This window comes from Nannospalax galili, unplaced genomic scaffold, assembly GCF_000622305.1.
Source record: "Nannospalax galili isolate Female #2095 unplaced genomic scaffold, S.galili_v1.0 scaffold380, whole genome shotgun sequence".
Lineage (NCBI taxonomy): Eukaryota > Metazoa > Chordata > Mammalia > Rodentia > Spalacidae > Nannospalax > Nannospalax galili.
In genome coordinates, this window is record NW_008348568.1 from 7,132,534 (window position 1) to 7,149,534 (window position 17,001).

Sequence of the window (17,001 nt, forward strand, 5' to 3'; positions counted from 1 at the left end):
GGTCAGTTCCAGCTCCATTGCTCTAAGTCCTGTGTCCAAAGTATGTCCTATCTTAGCCAATAGGGCCTTACCTTCAAGTTCTGGGCAGTAATCAAGGGCTGTGGCAATAACCCATGTTATTTTGGGAATCTCATGCACTACTCTGATCAACAACTCAAAGGGAGGTTTCTCCTGTCTGGTACCATGCCTCTTGTTATGTAGATTTCAGGTACCTACCTGCACTCAGGTTCAGTTATCGTATGTGCATTTTTCAGTAGGTTTTTGATCTAACACGTTCCCCTCTGGTTTTTCACACCATCTAAACTTTATTTATCTCTCCCCCCTCTCTTTGTCTCTCCCTGTCTAACCTCCCTCTTCCACACAACAAACGATAGCACTGTAGTAGTATCACTTTTATCTTTGGGGTAATCAACAGCTACCTAATTGAACTAAACCTCTCTCCATGGGCGGGAACTCATGCATGGCACTATAAACATAACCAAATACACGTGGCTGGAGAGGTCATAGATCCTAGAGAAAACCCTACATTCATCATATCCCTAGACAAATGTAATGTCTTATTGTATGCTTAAACATGGATCCTTATATTTACAGACAAGTTTACCATTCACCACTCATAAAAAAGATTCTTTTTGCAGTGGATGGAGGCTATTACAGAGTTCCATAACTGGTTGTACACAGAGAACAAGTGTCTGAGAGATGCCCATCCCTAAGTGACACATCTGCAAAGGAACCGTTACACCTAAAATTCATGGAACATAGTGGAGCAGTGGGTAGAGAAAACACTAATGCATCTCTCAACTCCCACCAGTGAAGCTTCCTCATACAACAGAGTGCAATGCACACAGAAGGCCACAACTGGCCAATGTGTAGAGACTGCAGATTGGGTTCCTGGATAAGTCTCCTGTATTAAACCTCACCTACCCAGGGCTCAGGGACCACTGAAGAAGAGGGGGCAGAAAGATTGTAAGAGCCAGGGTTGGCGTACAGTTATAAAGAAACAGAGTCTTCCAGGCCTCTGGAAACTTGCTCATATGAACTTACAGCGATGGTATCAGCATGCATGAAACCCATGCAGACTCAGTCAGACAAAAGCCCAGCACAGAACTGGGGAAATGGGCAGGAGGCCACAACCTTAGCTTAGGAACTATTGGCAGCTGATCACTATTCGCTGAGGGAGAGTTGATCTTCTTTAAGGGAGTGACGCTAGATAGGCTGACCAGGCTCCAGTGGATGAACTCACACAGAGGGACATCTGGGTACACAAACTTGACTTGATAGGCCTTACCATATATAACAGAATGCATGAAATATGGTGGGGAGCTATGGGGACTGCAGATGGGGGAGGGGGTATAAAGATGATGAAGATGTGTTGTATGAAATGCACAAAAATTCAATAAAAATATTCACTGAAAAAACACATAAAACTAAAATGAAAAGAATACATTTCAAGGGACAGTTTAGACATCTCTGCTCTCAACACTTCTAAGAAGGTGCATTAAATTGGGTGTTCCCTCTCTTAACCTTCTAGGCATGTGGATTTTACTTGTTGGAGAACTTAGTTATTTTGCTGCATTGAAATTGTTATGCACTATCTTTCCCACACAGCTACATTTCTCTAAAGAGGACTATGTCCATCTTCTGTTCCTCACTATATTCCTCCCCACAAGGATATTTGTAATACAAACTTGCTACACAAGTAACCATAAGTGAAGTAAAATCACACAACAAGGAATCTGAGAGCCATTATTTTACACAGGAGAATGCGTGAATATGTATTTTTTGTGAAATAAGACAACATCTTTACCTTTCATCACACACAACAAATTCCTGCTAAGGAGAGATTGGGCCATGTATCTTTCTCATCACACACATTGAGGTCTCAGGTACCATGGACAAGATTGCAAATTACCTGATGGTTTTGATCATGCTGAGGCCCATTTCAACACAGCAGTGGGCATGGTCCTGGCGGGGCTCAGGCAGTCCAGAGACGCAGTAGTAGCAGTCCCCTAGGATTTTAATGCGAAGGCAATGATGCTCCTGGAAGGAACAGAGTGGAGGGAAAGAGATGTGTGAGCCTGAGGACCAGTTCTTAAGGATGCCTGGGGCAAGATGCAAGCAGGGCCAGGTCTCTGTGCCTTAGAGTCTGGAGCCCTCAGAGTTTAAAACACCATTCCAGCGCTCCTACTGTTTGGATCTGAAGTGCACCCCCAATGGCCTAGCTAGTCTATACTCAGCCACAACTTGACACTTTAAGAGCTTGGCATTGAAAGCTGCAATCTAGTGGAAGGTTACAGTCATTGGGGTGGGAGCACTATTGATGAGAATAGTGTGACCCTACCTCACTATGACCGCATCCTCTCTCTGCTTTCTGGCCACCATGAAGTTAGTGGCTTGTTCCACATGAGCTCCCTGCCGTGTTGTGTTATCTCACCACACTTCCCAAAGCAGTGGGGTCAACCAATCACAGTTTGACCCTCAAACTGTGAGCCAAAATCTTTTCTTTATAACGTAATTACTTCAAGTATTGAGTTATAGTGAGGGAAAGCTAACATTGCTTCTTTGGTTGAATGGTCGGAATTACATAGCCTCTGTGTCATCTGGAGCTGAGTCATGGGGACCCATTACTCTAGCTTCATGGGTAGGGGCTCTAGTTGAAAAGCAGAGTCTCAGGACTGGAGAGGGGAGCTGTGAATTAAAAGGGGCGCACTGCAAGGGCAGCACAAGGGCAGTGCATTTCCTTGAAGTACCAAGCTGTAAAGCCTTGTGCTGACTTCCTAATCTTATTGAGAGTCTGGGTAACAAATTGATGAACTCACCCTCCTGATAAAAACTAACAGGCAGAGAAAAGAGAAATGAAACTGGCTCCAGAGAGTCTCTGCCTCAAGTCAGATTTTCAGGACCTTGCCAACTTCCCGAATGGGCACAGAGGCACTTTGTAGGACTGCATGGCATGCACAAAGACTCCATGATTACTTTAGGAGCCTGGGGGTTCTTCAGGGCTTCAATTAAGTGTTTTTTTTTTTCCCAAGAGAGCTAATGATGAGATCCGATCAGTAAGGGAAGCTTAGGGTATTCAGTTTCTTCTAAAACATCTGCTACTGCTCTATGAGGCTTAGAATCCTGTCCACTGATGCCTAAGTTTGTGGTGTTCCTAGGACTAAAAGAAATAGAGGGCCTAAGGAATTGTCATAAGATACAATTTTTAAAAAATTGTCAGTATGAAAAATCCACCAACGAAGTAAAAAAAACCCAAAATGAGGATACAATCACCCAGGCGTGGAGGCACACATCTGTAATTCCAGTGTACAAGAGGCAGAGTTGGAAGAACAGAAGTTCAAGGTCGAACTCAGCTACATGGTGAGTTTGAGGCGAGCCTGGGCTACATATGATTCAAAAACTCAGGGCTGGAGAGATGGCTCTGTGGTTAAGAACACTAGTTGTTCTTGTGGAAGACCCAGGTTTGAATCCCAGCACCCACATGACAGCTAACAACTGTCCGTAACTCTAGTCCCAGGGGATCCGACAGCCTCTTTTGACCTCTGCGGGCATTGAACGACATGCAGGCAATACATGCATACACATAAAATAAAAATAATAAATAAAAATTAAAAAAATGGTTCAAAAACTCCAAAAGAAGATGAAGGGCAAGAAGATGGAGAAAGAGGAGGAGCAGGAAGAGAAGGAGGAGGAGGAAGAAGAAGAGGAGGAGCAGGAGGAGGAGAAAGAGGATGAGGAGGAGGAAGAAGAGGAGGAGCAGGAGGAGCAGGAGGAGGAGGAAGAGAGAAATGTTATCTACTAGTCCCATTATTTTTAAAAATCAAATATTTTTTAACACTCCAAAACTACAAAGATGCATTCTTTTTAAAAATGTTTTTAAAATGTATTTTTAGAGCTGGGTGTGGTGGTGCACGCCTTTAATCCCAGCACTTGGAAGGCAGAGGCAGGTGGATCTCTGTGAGTTCAAGGCCAGCCTGGTCTACATAGTGAGTTCCAGGACAGGTGGGGCTACAGAGAGACCCTGTCTCAAAAAGACAAAAAAAATGTATTTTTAAATTTAATAACCACATGATTAGAAGAAGCATTTTTATTGTATGTGTATGAGTGTTACACCTGCATACCCGTAAGTGCACCTGTATCAGCAATGCCACAGAGGCCAGAAGAAGGCATGGGATCCCCTGAACCTGGAGTTATGGATGATTGTTAGCTGCCACGTGGGTGCTGGGATTCAAACTTGGGTCCTCTATAAGCACAGTAAGTGCTCTTAACCGCCAAGCCACCTCTCTAGGTCCCAAAGATACATTCTAAGAGTGAAGAAAACACCTAAATAAATTCAGCATCATAGAAACATCACCACAGTGCTCTTGTCTTTGTTAATGTTTTCTCATCTCAAACTCATGAGCTAAAATTTCTTGGTTTTAAAATCTAGATTCTGTGTTTGAGAGAAAACATACAGTAATTGGTCTCTATTTGCATGGCTTATTTCCCTTAACATAATGGTCTCCAGCTCCATCCACACTCCTGAAAATGTCCCAATTCATTCTTATTTACACTAGAATTCCATTTTGCATATTTATCACATTTTTAAAATCTAGATTTAAGTTTATAAATATATTTGTCGAACATGACACTAGAAAGGGGACAGGGAGGGGAGGAAGAAACTTAAAAGGAGAGGGAGGGGAGTAAGGAAGGGTAATGGAACATGTGTGTCATATGATGTGTGGGGATTAACTGATAGGAAGAAGAGGACAGCAAGGGAGAAGGGAGAAGGGAGGACATGGAGGACAGTGGGAGAGAGGGCTGGATTAGAAGAGAGTGTAATTAGAATATTAGACTATAGTGATATATATATGTATATATATATATATATATATATATTCCATAATGAAATCCATTACGTTGGTATGTTAACTTAAAATTTTAATTTTTTCAGATTAATATTTTTCATCTGAGAAGGAGACTTTGAGTATCAATGTTCTAATCTCTTGCTCCGATTCAGTAGGACACTGAATCTATAGGTAAGTACTGCTGATTACATGTGTGAATGGTCACTTGGGGCAGGGCCTGGTGTGAGTAACTTGGGCTGGTGGGAATCTGGTGCTACCAAGCCTGGGTTTACAGCTTCTTCCCTAAGGCTTTGGGAGAGTGGTTGAGAAGAAAATGCTTTGGTCTAAGAATTGGACATCTGTATCCCAGTCAAATATATTAGTCTTGTGGCCTGGTGGTATAGCATCTTAAAACCACGGGTAAGTGAGTTTCAGTTCCATATATGTGATAAGGACTAAAGGAATCCACTCGTCTTTAAGGCATAACAGGGTGCAAGACTGTCACTTAACAGTGGTAGTGGCAGTTGATACTTCCAAGTAACCTGCTCTGTGTTCAACAAGCTGCTTCTTATCTTTCCACTTTGAACCTCACAATAAAACCTTGACCATACAGGACAAGTAGATGTCATAGCTTTCCAGCAGATAGGAAAATCATGGCATGAAAGATATAGGAAATTCTCATGCCACAGATGAGCTGTCTCAGACTCACCACCCAGACAGGAATGCTGTGCAATAGCTTCTATTCTGTGATATTCCTGTGAAAACTGAAGTGAAAGGGTTTTTGGAAAAAAATCTAAGTGTGTAAAGAAACTGTCAATTACCAAGCACCCACCAAGTGCCAGGGATGTGTTTAATGCATTCTCTTTACCTCATACTGTCGTAACAACCTTCTTCAGAGCCATGAATCAATTTACAGATCATCTGTAGGCTTCAGGCAGCAAAGCCCACATCACTAGTGAGAGTCAAGCTGGGAATTCATGCCCATGTTTATCTGACCCTGACACTCTAGAATGTTCGCGACCAAACTCCAAGACTTATAGAAAGTCCAAATTGGCAGATCATCTGACAAAAACATGTTTTGGAAAGAGATTGCATAAAATGATATTTTACTCTTCAGGGTAAAACACTAAACAATGTTCATGTCCAGAGTTCATTTTTATTATAAACAAAAGTAAATCTGGCGGCCTTCTAGAAAATCATAAGTGTGATATCTATCTATCATCTATCTATCTATCTATCTATCTATCTATCTATCTATCTATCTATCTATCTATCATCTATCTTCTATCATCTATATATCATCATCTATCTTTTATCTATCATCTATTTATCTATCATACATTTGTGTTTATATTTGCACATATTATTTAAATATATTCTATACACAAATAAATACATATAATATATCCTGAATATTTCATACATAAATAGCCAGAGAAATATATAACTGTCCAGACATTATGAGTATGTATCTAAAAGAAAAGTCTGGCTTCTTATCTGTCAAGTTGTCAGTTTTCAGACACATTTTTCTTATCATGCTTGATGAGCTGTCAGATGACTTAATAGAATGTTCCAAGTAGATTTTTTTCTACCATAAACTCTTTGAAAGTCCATATTAGAGAGAGTAGGCTGCCTCAGAAAAAGATATTTAAAAATTAACAAAAACGAAGGATAAGGCCCATCTTGTGTTAAAGTCAATTTTGCTATAATCCTTTCTCTTATCTTGGTGGGTTTGATATTGTAAAAGTCATGAGAAAATCCAAGGAGTTTATTAAACCACATATATAGATAGTAGATGAAAATTTGGAAACATATATACTGAGTTATCAAAGCTGGTTGTGCAATTTTGGAAGGAGTTAAAATTACAGTGGTATATCTTGTGCTATGTACATCTCTGGTGTTTCAATTTTATTAAATAAGTGTTCCTTTAGTAACAGAAAAATAAAAAAGAGAAAAGATTCTCAAAACAGAAACATCAGTACCACAAATGTACTTTAAAAAGAATTACATTCTTGCCAGCCTCTTGTCTAGTAATTATCCGTTTGTTTCAAGTTGGAGTTCCGGTTCCTTGGCGCGTCCCTGTCTACCGTTTTTCCCACATCTCCCATCTCCTTCCTTGCATCTCCCCTTCAGCCATCTCTTCTGGCCTCTCTGCATAGACAGAGCCATCTCTAGATCCCTGTCCTTCCCTCTGCATAAAACACTTTCATAATTTCTTCACTCTGCTAACTGGTATATAAATTTTGTACAAGATTTTCCCTTTGGACATGTGTTCAGTCATGCAACCACCATAACCATTGCCACTTCCCAGCTCGCCCTGCCATAGCGCCTGTGCTGGCAACCGGCCTCTTCACTGTAGCACTCTTTGCATCTATGTCTGTTCTTTGTCTTTGTAATTTTGCTTTTTATAGACTGTCTTATGAATGGAGTCATAAAAGATCTGCTTTTTGCATCTGGCATCTTTCACTTGGCACACAGTATCTGATACCCATTGCTGCTACATGTATCATTCTTTTTGTGCAGAAGAGAATGGTATTATATTTGTTTATCTCATTTTAAAGAATCAGCTTCAGAGTCACTTTCTCTAGGAAAGGACTTGCTCTCCCTCTCTGATTCCAGAGCAGCACAGGGTTGGCTCCACTGTAGGGCAACACACTCTGCACTGCTTGAGGATACAACAGTTGGTTGTCAATGCACAGAGTGTGTTGTATCCTCAACTAGACGTAACTTTCAGACTTAACTTTCTGTCAGTGCACAGAGTTTATTGTATCCTCAACCAGACTTAACTTTTCAGAAAGGAGATAACGTTTTCATCATTCTCATGTTCCCAAGATACAATGGCAAGCACAGTGTCTAGGGGCTGCCCAGATGAGGCTATGACAGGATCTGTCCTGGAGTGAGGCAGTCTTGAATTGGAAAACTTTGACAGTCTAAAAATGAACTCCCACTTGATGCAGTTTTATTTAATTCTCACTATGGTCCTAGAAATCAGTACCTCTCTGTGCACTCTATAAAGCAGAAATGTAGTCATTCCTGTTTGAACCCAAGCCCCACTCTTAAATGTGGCATGACAATGTTATTCCTCCATAACTTCTGTGACTTCAGGAATACAAGTCTGTATTTTGATAGCAACTGCCTACCTCATTTCCTCTGTTTTCTAGCTTAGCCATGATTAAGCCAGCTGAAAAATAAAGGTAGTGTCTTGTTGGCTAAAAACAAAGCTCTCAAGTTAGGTCGAACAAAACAGTGGTGGAATAGTCCCGTGCATGATTAGTTCTTGAGAATGGGCTAATTCATTGCACATGGCTGGCTCTGGCTAAGAAACTGCAGCCAGCACTGCTACCAGCTCTGAGACTGCAGCTGGATGGCACCTGGCCACGTGAATGGGGAGTGGAGAGCTGCTTGGAAAGACCAGTTTTACTATCACTCAACCAGCTGTCTCTCAATTGGGAAAATTAATCTGACAAACCTCCCACCCAAGACTAATAAGTAACATTAATCCCCAGGTGCGAGAGGATCAGGGGTCTGTGCCTGAGGACAGGATGCAGAACGGTGATGGCATTGGTGATGAAGGCTTAATCCTTTCCCTCCCTAATTCTGCATGCAGTCCCTCATTCTGCAAAAGACTAGAAGGGAATTAAATTCAACTCACATGGGCCAGCCGATCAAATCTGGCAAAGAGCTCGTTGAGCATCCTGACCAGCTCCTGAGCAGACAAGGTCGTAGAGAGGTTGGTAAATCCTTTAACATCTGCAAAAAGAATACTAAACAACAGAGAAGGAAAGAGTAGGAAAAGGCATATTAATATTTTAATCCGTTCTGGGAGACGAACTCCATTCAGATAAATCAACCATGTCTGTGGTCTGAGATGTCGGCTTCCCTGCCTGGGATGTCAGGAGCGATGTTTAACTGTCTCTACAGAGAGTCAACTCAGAGATCAGGAATGACAAAAGGACGGCTGAAAACCCATGGTCCTGGTTCTGTAGAGGACTGTGGAGTGGAAGTGATATAAACCACTCCAGAGGGGGTGCTGGTCACTCAGAACAGGCTCATTTGCTATGAAAAGCAAAGTGAAATTTTGTGATTTATCTCTATTTTCACAATGCAAAATAATGTAGATACAAGGAATAAAACAGAATAAAACAGACTTGGGATGAGAGCGCCAAAACCTCATTATTTTGAGCCCAGTGACATATGCTCTAACCTCAACGCAGGAGAGTAGACAAGGTGGCAATATTGGGAGACTTTGGCAGGATGACTACCTAAAACACTCACAATTTCCAAGTATTTCAGTGTCTGAGGTCTCATTCTATGCATAAGGCTCAGGGAAGGGGTAGTCCTCAAAAGCCTTCTATAAGCCAGACACCACTTGAGCCCTACCTTGGTCAATCTGCCCACTTACCCTGTGGGGCCCGCATTCTCTCTATTTTGGTGGCAAACAGCAGAGCTGGGTTATCGTCAGAAGTCACTGCCCTACTCCCCTTACCACGTGACCCAGGGACTTCTGAAAGAAAGGCTGGGATTCCAAACAGGATATCCTCCCTGGAAACTTTGGTCTATTTTATGCCCATGTCTTTGTGCCTACTGTACCTGCTTCCTGGCAGTGCTTGGTCTTTTCTCTTGAACTCCTGCTTGTCCTGCATGACCTCTCTCATATGTTACTAATGAACTTTTACAGGAATGCCCCTCTAGTGCCCTGCCCAGCCTGCATGCCCTGCATCATGTCAGTTAAGGACAGCACTTACATGTGGCTCAGTGGGCTCCATCTATGAGCTAAGAGACAGAACAAAAGTCACCCCTGGGTCCTACCTGTCCATCACACAGCTGGTTTCATTACATGTTTCCTGAGTTCAATCAGCAGACATATTCAGAATTAAGTCTTCCTTCCTCACAGTATGACCATGGCTATCATGGGGCTCTCCCTGGGGTTGCTCTGATCCCAGAACCTCAAGGCAGATCCCAGGGTCCCGCTCACATTCTTTACCCTTCTGCTTTACCCAGTTGCTGGACTCAAGGTCAAAAGGTCTCTTGACTTTAGACATAAATTTACAGGTTCCAGTAGAAATAAACCACATCCTTTACCCATAGGAAGCAAAACTACACATCCTGAAAGGGAGGCTAAGGAATGTAAAGGAAATGATTTTTAGGGAAGAGTCATCAAGGAAAACAAACACACTAATAAAACGAAAGAAACGAAAAAACAGACGAAAAGATGAACGGGGCACGTTGCTATGAAGAAGGTGACAAGGTTGGAAGTAATTTTAAAAAGGCTCCTAATGCCGCCAACCGCGGGTGGATTCTGGGCTGGAGAGGGGCCACAGCAGCCGGTCCGGCTTTGTTCTCAGACACCGGCTAAGAAGTACCCTCCTCTGCTTTCCTTGTTTCTGGTCTTATGTTAGCTCTCCGCAGTTCAGCAGCAGGCAGGAGAGGCTCCTCCAACGCTGGGCAACTTCTTTTCCTCAGCACCGGGAGCCTGAGGCTGCCACATCTCCATGCCACCACTCTGAGCAGAGCAGACGCTGGGGACCACATGCCACAGGATTTCTTTCTCTTAAAGGCCCCTAGCTCCTGTCACCCAGAGCACAGGGAATGCTGGGCAGGAAGCTACATGCTCATTTAGAGAGCTGTGAACTTCTGGAGAACGGTTGGGTAGATGACTGGGGTTGGAGAGGAGGGGGCAGAAGTAAGGAGCTGTTAATGGAACACAGAGAGTAGAGCAAAAATGTCTAATTCAGAAAGAAAGCCAAGTACGGCTGACTGTGTAGGTATTCGGGCTTATTTTCTCCTATTTTTCTTTTTAAAGGTAGTTTTCACTTACTTCTTTCTCCATGGTGACAGGTACTTTTATATGTCACATATATAATCCATAAACACATATTTATTCATAAAATTTTTTGTATTTTCTTATTTATTTTCTCCCCAAAAGACCATCCAATTTCTCTTCTCTCTGGGCCTGTCCTCATCATCAAGCCACTTTGCCACAAGTGAAGCAACATGTAAAAGCAGCTATCATTGTACACACCAAGGCTCAGCCTTCATTAGAGCAGCCCCTCGGTTCACAGTTCATATCTTTGCTGGTTTCATTTGGCTGAGCCCATCTCCGATAAGGCCAGTAGGGGCCATCTATCTCTTCCAGAAAAGCTGCTTTCCACTGCAGCCACCTTTCCACTCTCTGCTTCCCTGCTCCTGGCTTGCCTCATATTTATTATTATCAACTACATTTTTCACACTTAAGAGTAAAACTTCCCACTGTGCTGATTAATAGACACTATGCTCTGGAAGCAATATTGATGAGCTCCTTTTTTTTTTCAGAATCAATTTTCTATTTGGGTTTACGTCTTACTGGAGTCATAGTTTCACAAAAGAGTGCTTGGCAAACTCCAGCACCCACATGAAGGATGTTGCTGTTGCTCCTTTAGATCTTTTAGGGCTGAGTCAGATCAGCTGTCTGCTGGGCATTACACTGAATTGTGTGTCCTGCAGGCCAGGCACAAAACAAAGGCAGGTGCTGTTAAGAATTGTTACTCTGTGTATTTTTCATTTTAGGAGCCCATCACTTAGGCATTTTTATCCAAATGCTTGAGATATTTCCACCTTATGATATTTGGTAGGAGGAAAATACAATCCTACTCTGAAAATGCTGGATTCTTGCTCTTCTGGCTGTTCTAGAAAATAAGTAGGTTCAGCCAATCAGGTACACGTGCCTCAGGCTTTAACCCGAGAGGCAAAGACGCCAGAGGAGCAGAAACTGAGGTGAAGCAAAGTCAGGGCCGTGGTCTGTCTGTTCAGAGGCTGTGGCAGTGGCACCCTGCACGGCGCACTGCTGGGCTGTGGTTTTTGGCTGTCTGGCTCTGCGGCCTTTTTCTTCCTTCCAGCCCTACTCCCCAGTCTGCTTCTCTGCCTTCGCCAGTTAATTCTGTGAGCTGCCAAACTGCCTCTTAGTACATTTCTTATAAATCAGTAAGGACTGATTGTCTGCAACTAGGAAACTTTTCCAAAATAATCTATAATGTGCCTGATGCTGCACCAGACACTTAAGTTGGTGTTTTATGTCTCTGTCTCCATTCAGGTAATCTATAGAAAGCTCTGCAAGGTAGCTGTTAAAACACTCATTTTACAAAGAAGGGTATGGAAATCCACATAAGTGATTTGTTCAAGGCCACACACAAGGGAGAGTAAAAATTAAGATCTGAAAGCTGGTCCTCATGACTACGGACTCTTTCCTTTGACTTTCAGTATTTGCCATGTACACTGTAGTGCTGGACATAAAGAAGTACTGATAAACAAGTTGGATGGTAGATGGGTGGGTAAGAATATGAATATATGGATGAGCAGATCGGGGGGTAAGAGCCTGAAGGCATGAAAGGTTGGAGGACTGAATGGATGACTGAGTGGGTGGCTATATCAGTGAATGGATGGATGACCAGCAGAATGTTTGCAAAGGAAGTGAAACTGCAGCCTTCTTCATGTTGATTTCAAGATGCTTATGAGGAATGTATGGAGGAGGTGTAAGGCATTATAACTGAAGTCTCCAGATGGCATATTGGGATTATTTTTCTATCATAATCTAAAAGGATTTTGGACTTAAAATACAGCAAGCTTATTGTAGCGGATTCATGCAACAAATCAGTCAGCAGCTACAATAGAATTTTCTGACATTGTTCTCCAGCCTTCACTTGGAAATAAAGACCTCTCTGATGAATTATCCATAGTTAATGGAATAACCAGGTGAACAAAGAACTATGCCAACATTCAGGCAGACAGCAGTCACAGCAGTGTGGTGGGAGTGATAGGCACACATGCAGATCATGGGGAGACTGGAGTGGGGTGTCGCATTTCTCACCTGACATTCTCATAGCGATGAATATAGATGCGATGGAACTGATGCTGCAGGTGCTCGTCCTCCACATTGGTCATGTCATTGATCATTTCCAGGACCACAAACCTGGGGAGAACAGACAGCACGAGTCGCTCCTAGAAGAAGCAAGAAGAGGGTCAGGCTTGTTAGGATGACCACTGAGTCGGTAATGGGCTGGGAGTGGAGATACAGAATCCTTGGGCCTCTTAGAAAGATGGACTTCTGGAGGAACTGCTAGCTTGGTCTCATTTTGTGCACGTGCCTGTTGAGTACTTGTGGATGTGTTCTTGCTGTTATGGAGCTTACATTTTAATAAGGAAAACAGACTCCATATTACATTCCCAGACACATTTATACACATTGATGTGGTGAATAACATGGAAGAAGGGAGTGTGATGAAAGAATGAGATGATTGGTGACGTGATTGATTCGGACCGATGAATGATTTTCTTGGAACTGATGTGAGACCTATGTATTTGTATGAGCCAGTTCCACATATGACAAAGAGAAGTCCAGAAAGAAGAAATAGGTAATGCATACATGGCAGAATTGAGCAAGGACGTAACCAGAGTGTGGCAAAAATGGGAATGGTAACAGACAAGGAGGAGGGACATGTAGATCGATATTGCATCAATGATATTTTAATTTAATTCCAACTATAACTAGAAGCCACTAAGTGGCACTAAGTAGAGGAGTGACACAGACTGATTCACAGCTTGAAATATCACTCCAGCTGTAGTTTGGACAGTGAATTGTGGGACCAAGGGAGGTGACAAAGTGGTCTGTTGAGGAAGCTCCTGCAGGGTTCTGATGAGAAGGTATGCTGGGGAGAAGATTCATAGAACTGGCATCTAATGGAGAGGGCAGAAAGAGGGCCTCACTGAGATGCCTAGGTTCTGAGTTTGGCTGATGGGAAGAATCTGCTGCAGTTATTGAACCAGCAAATGCAGGAGAGACTCTGATCATCTTGTTTTTGTTTTTTAAAAAAAAAACAATTTTTGTTAGATTGGTTCTTTGACAGTTTCATACATGTGTATGATGCATGCTGGTTCTTGCCTCCCACACTTCCCTATCTTCCCCAATCCCTGTTGACCCTCCTTCTTCTCTACATGCCCCTTTCTTACATTTATGTCATTTTGTTTTGTTTTGTAACCCACGGAGCTTAACTACATCCGTCGGTATGACCATGGGTTTGGAACTGTCCATTGAAGCCTGGTGGCTCACCCATGGGTATAGAAGTCAAAATAATGATTTCCATGCCCCAGAATTCCACCAGTAGCTAATAGTTCAGTAGGGAAGAATAGGGTCCTGGGAGACCCTCCCCAGTCTATGGTGGACTAATGATAAGGCCAGGCTTGTGCAGGCCCAGTGCAAGCAACCACAGTGAGGCACTGTGCTAGATAGCTTCAGTTGTCTATCTGACACACTTGGGGAGAGGAAACCTCAGTTGGGGAATTGCTTCTATTGGATGCCTGTGGGCATGACTGTGAGGCATTTTCTTGATTGTTGGGTGATAGGGGGTGACTCAGCCCATTGTGGGTGTTCCCAATCCTAGGTAGGTGGTCCTGGGTTATATAAGAAAGCAGGCTAGGCATAGTCCAGAGAAGCAAGTCATTGAACATCGTTCCTCAATGGCCTTCAACTTCGACCTCCAGGTTCCTGCTGTGAGTTCCTGACCTGACTTCCCTCAGTGATGAACTGTTACCCTAGAGATGTAAGATAAAACAGATAAAATAAACTCTTTCTTCTCCTAAGTTGACTTTGGTCATGGTACATACATAACAATAGAAAGTAGCTAAGACAAGCACTAACTCTTTATCAAAGTTGAGATGCGAGACAGATACAGTTTGGAAATGAAGATCTGACATCTGACATGATAATATTCTTTTATGATCACTGTTAAAAATTTTAAAAAGCACCTAGTTGACTAGCAACACAAAGTAAATCCTAGAACACATTCATAATGTGAAACCCGGAGAAGAGGCTCACTTCTGACACATCGTTCTGTAAGGTTGAACCGAGTTTAAGACAGATACATTCTAATTACGGTTTTGATATCTTTGTGATGACATATGGATCTTCAGCATTGTTACCATTCATTCCTTTATGCATTTCTCACAGAAGTCTGAACATAAGTCTGTAGAAAATGCTTTCATTGAATATACAGACCGAGTCTGGAAATGATTAAATGATTTGCTAGCCTGAGAAGTTGGGATGCAATCTTCATCTTTTTTTTTTTCCCTGCTGGGATTCTTGAGATGGGGGAAATCTTTGCATTCTGAGCCACCTAGAAGTGTTTAGATCTGGCCCTCAACACTTAGCACAGATGTAGCATTATGTACGCTGTGCCACCTCTGTGCCTTGGTTCCCTAATTGACAAGTGGTCATAATACCATCTACTTCACGGGGTTGCTGTGAGAATTCAGTGAAGTGGAATTTACAAGGACCTGGCATTCCCTCTCCCTCCTCTCTCCTCTACTTAATCCTGCCTCTCAGGTGAAGGGCTTTATTAATGAAGTGCCCACTGAGTGTTGTATGATGGTGCTTTTCCCTCTCTTGAAAGTCACTGCATGATGATACTGAGAAGTTACTCTTTGCAGATGCCCATACGTTGTGTCCCTTTTGTGATAACTAACATTATTTGCCAACTTCCCAGGTACTTGTGGCCCTGTTCATACAATTGCTGCTGCATGGGAGTGGGTGTTAATCATGATTTTGAGGAGCGCTGGTGCTCTAGGGTGATGGGAGATGTTTAATCATGATGCTTTCTGCAGTACTTAGGGCAGCCTGGCTAATGGGGCAATGGAGCTACTGTACATAGTTTACTGCCCCTGAGATCCCTATGGCCAGTTTGCAAAAGTATTGAATTGTGGCTTAACACTTTCATTAGTGTTGTATAAGGGGTTATGTCTAAGAACCAGAGTGACAGAAAGAGGGAAGGACTTGCATGCAGAGGAGACTGATACAGACAATGGAAAGGCAATATTATCAGACATAGAATAATGCAGATGTGGGGAGGGCTGGGATCCAAAGAGAGGTACAGGACAGGTGCTCACTCATTCCTAGGCACTTTTAAGAAGCCATTCACTCCTCAAATCTAAACCATGGTCATGTGTATGAGGCTCTTCTGTGGATTCTGCACTTTGATCCAGTAGAATGACCGGGGGCTTTCTCAAGGTCAGGTGCTCTGCCCCACTCAGACCCACTGGATTGTGTACTAGGAGGAGGGACCAGGAAGGTAGAATGGATAAAGCTCTGTAGATGTTTGGGATACCTACGCAGGACAGAGTAGTCACTAACCTTCTCTGAGTTAAGCACTAGTCTGTACTTGGTAATACCATACGTCAAACTTTACTATAGTTCATAATAGCTGACATTTGCAGAAAGGACAAAAGCATGGCTTTAGTAAACTGATCTCCTAAATTGTAAATAGCAGAGGATTCAAACCAAATCATTTGACTCCAAATAACACTCTTTCTACCAGTTTACTTTCTACAGAATGTATTTTAATCCCCTACCCAGATCACAAAATTCTTTTAAAAATGACTCTTAGAGCCAGGCGTGTGGTGCACGCCTTTAATCCCAGCACTCGGGAGGCAGAGGCAGGCGGATCTCTGAGTTCAAGGCCAGCCTGGTCTACATAGTGAGTTCCAGGACAGCTGGGGCTACAGGGAGACCCTGTCTCAAAAAGACCAAAAAAAAAAAAAAAAAAAAAAGAGTCTTAGTCAAGGCAGCAGCTGGATAGTCCTGTGATAGGGGCCATAAGGATACAGTGTGGATCCGGAGATGAAAGGGCTCAGCTCACTAAGGAAGTGGGAGATGCATTCTTGAAGGAGGGTCTATGACAAATAGGTAAGATTTCAAACATTTTCACTAATTGTTACCTTCATTTAACAAGAATTTACTGAGTATATTCTCGATGCCATCTCAGTTCTAGATGTAAAAGAAACATGGGGAAATAAGAGAGATTGGAGAGGGAGGCTTCATAGACAAAGCTGGAGAGAGTTCTTGCATGGGCTGCCTGGGTAGCACCCTTACTAGGCATCATTTATATGGCTCTAAGTGATAGGTAGAGAATGGGCGGGAGCGAGTGGGCGGATGGAGAGCACGAGTGGATGAATGAAGGCACCGAGGCACAGATGGAATTCTCAGTGGGACACAGATTTATTTCGCACGGGGCACCTTTCCCTCAGGAAGGGAAAGATGTCCACGAAGGGAAAGATGGAAGGGAGGGAAGCTAAGGGAGAAGGGGGAAGGGGGAAAGGGGAAGGGGGAAGGGGGAAGGGAAGGGAGTCAGGGAAAGATGTCCAGGAAAGA

The 17,001-nt window shown here is 42.9% G+C and overlaps 1 protein-coding gene across 3 annotated transcripts in view; it reads right to left on the reverse strand.

The window, feature by feature from the left end:
* The window catches only part of Adcy8 (adenylate cyclase 8), a 289,342-nt gene that overhangs the window by 160,046 nt on the left and 112,295 nt on the right, over positions 1-17,001 (reverse strand). For all 3 annotated transcript variants that reach the window (XM_008845490.2, XM_029569544.1, XM_008845491.1), the window contains exons 3-5: positions 12,670-12,800; positions 8,479-8,590; positions 1,913-2,040 (exon numbers count right to left, since the gene is read on the reverse strand). In XM_008845490.2, the coding sequence (XP_008843712.1) occupies positions 1,913-2,040; positions 8,479-8,590; positions 12,670-12,800 (371 nt within the window). The remainder of the gene's footprint in view (positions 1-1,912; positions 2,041-8,478; positions 8,591-12,669; positions 12,801-17,001) is intronic.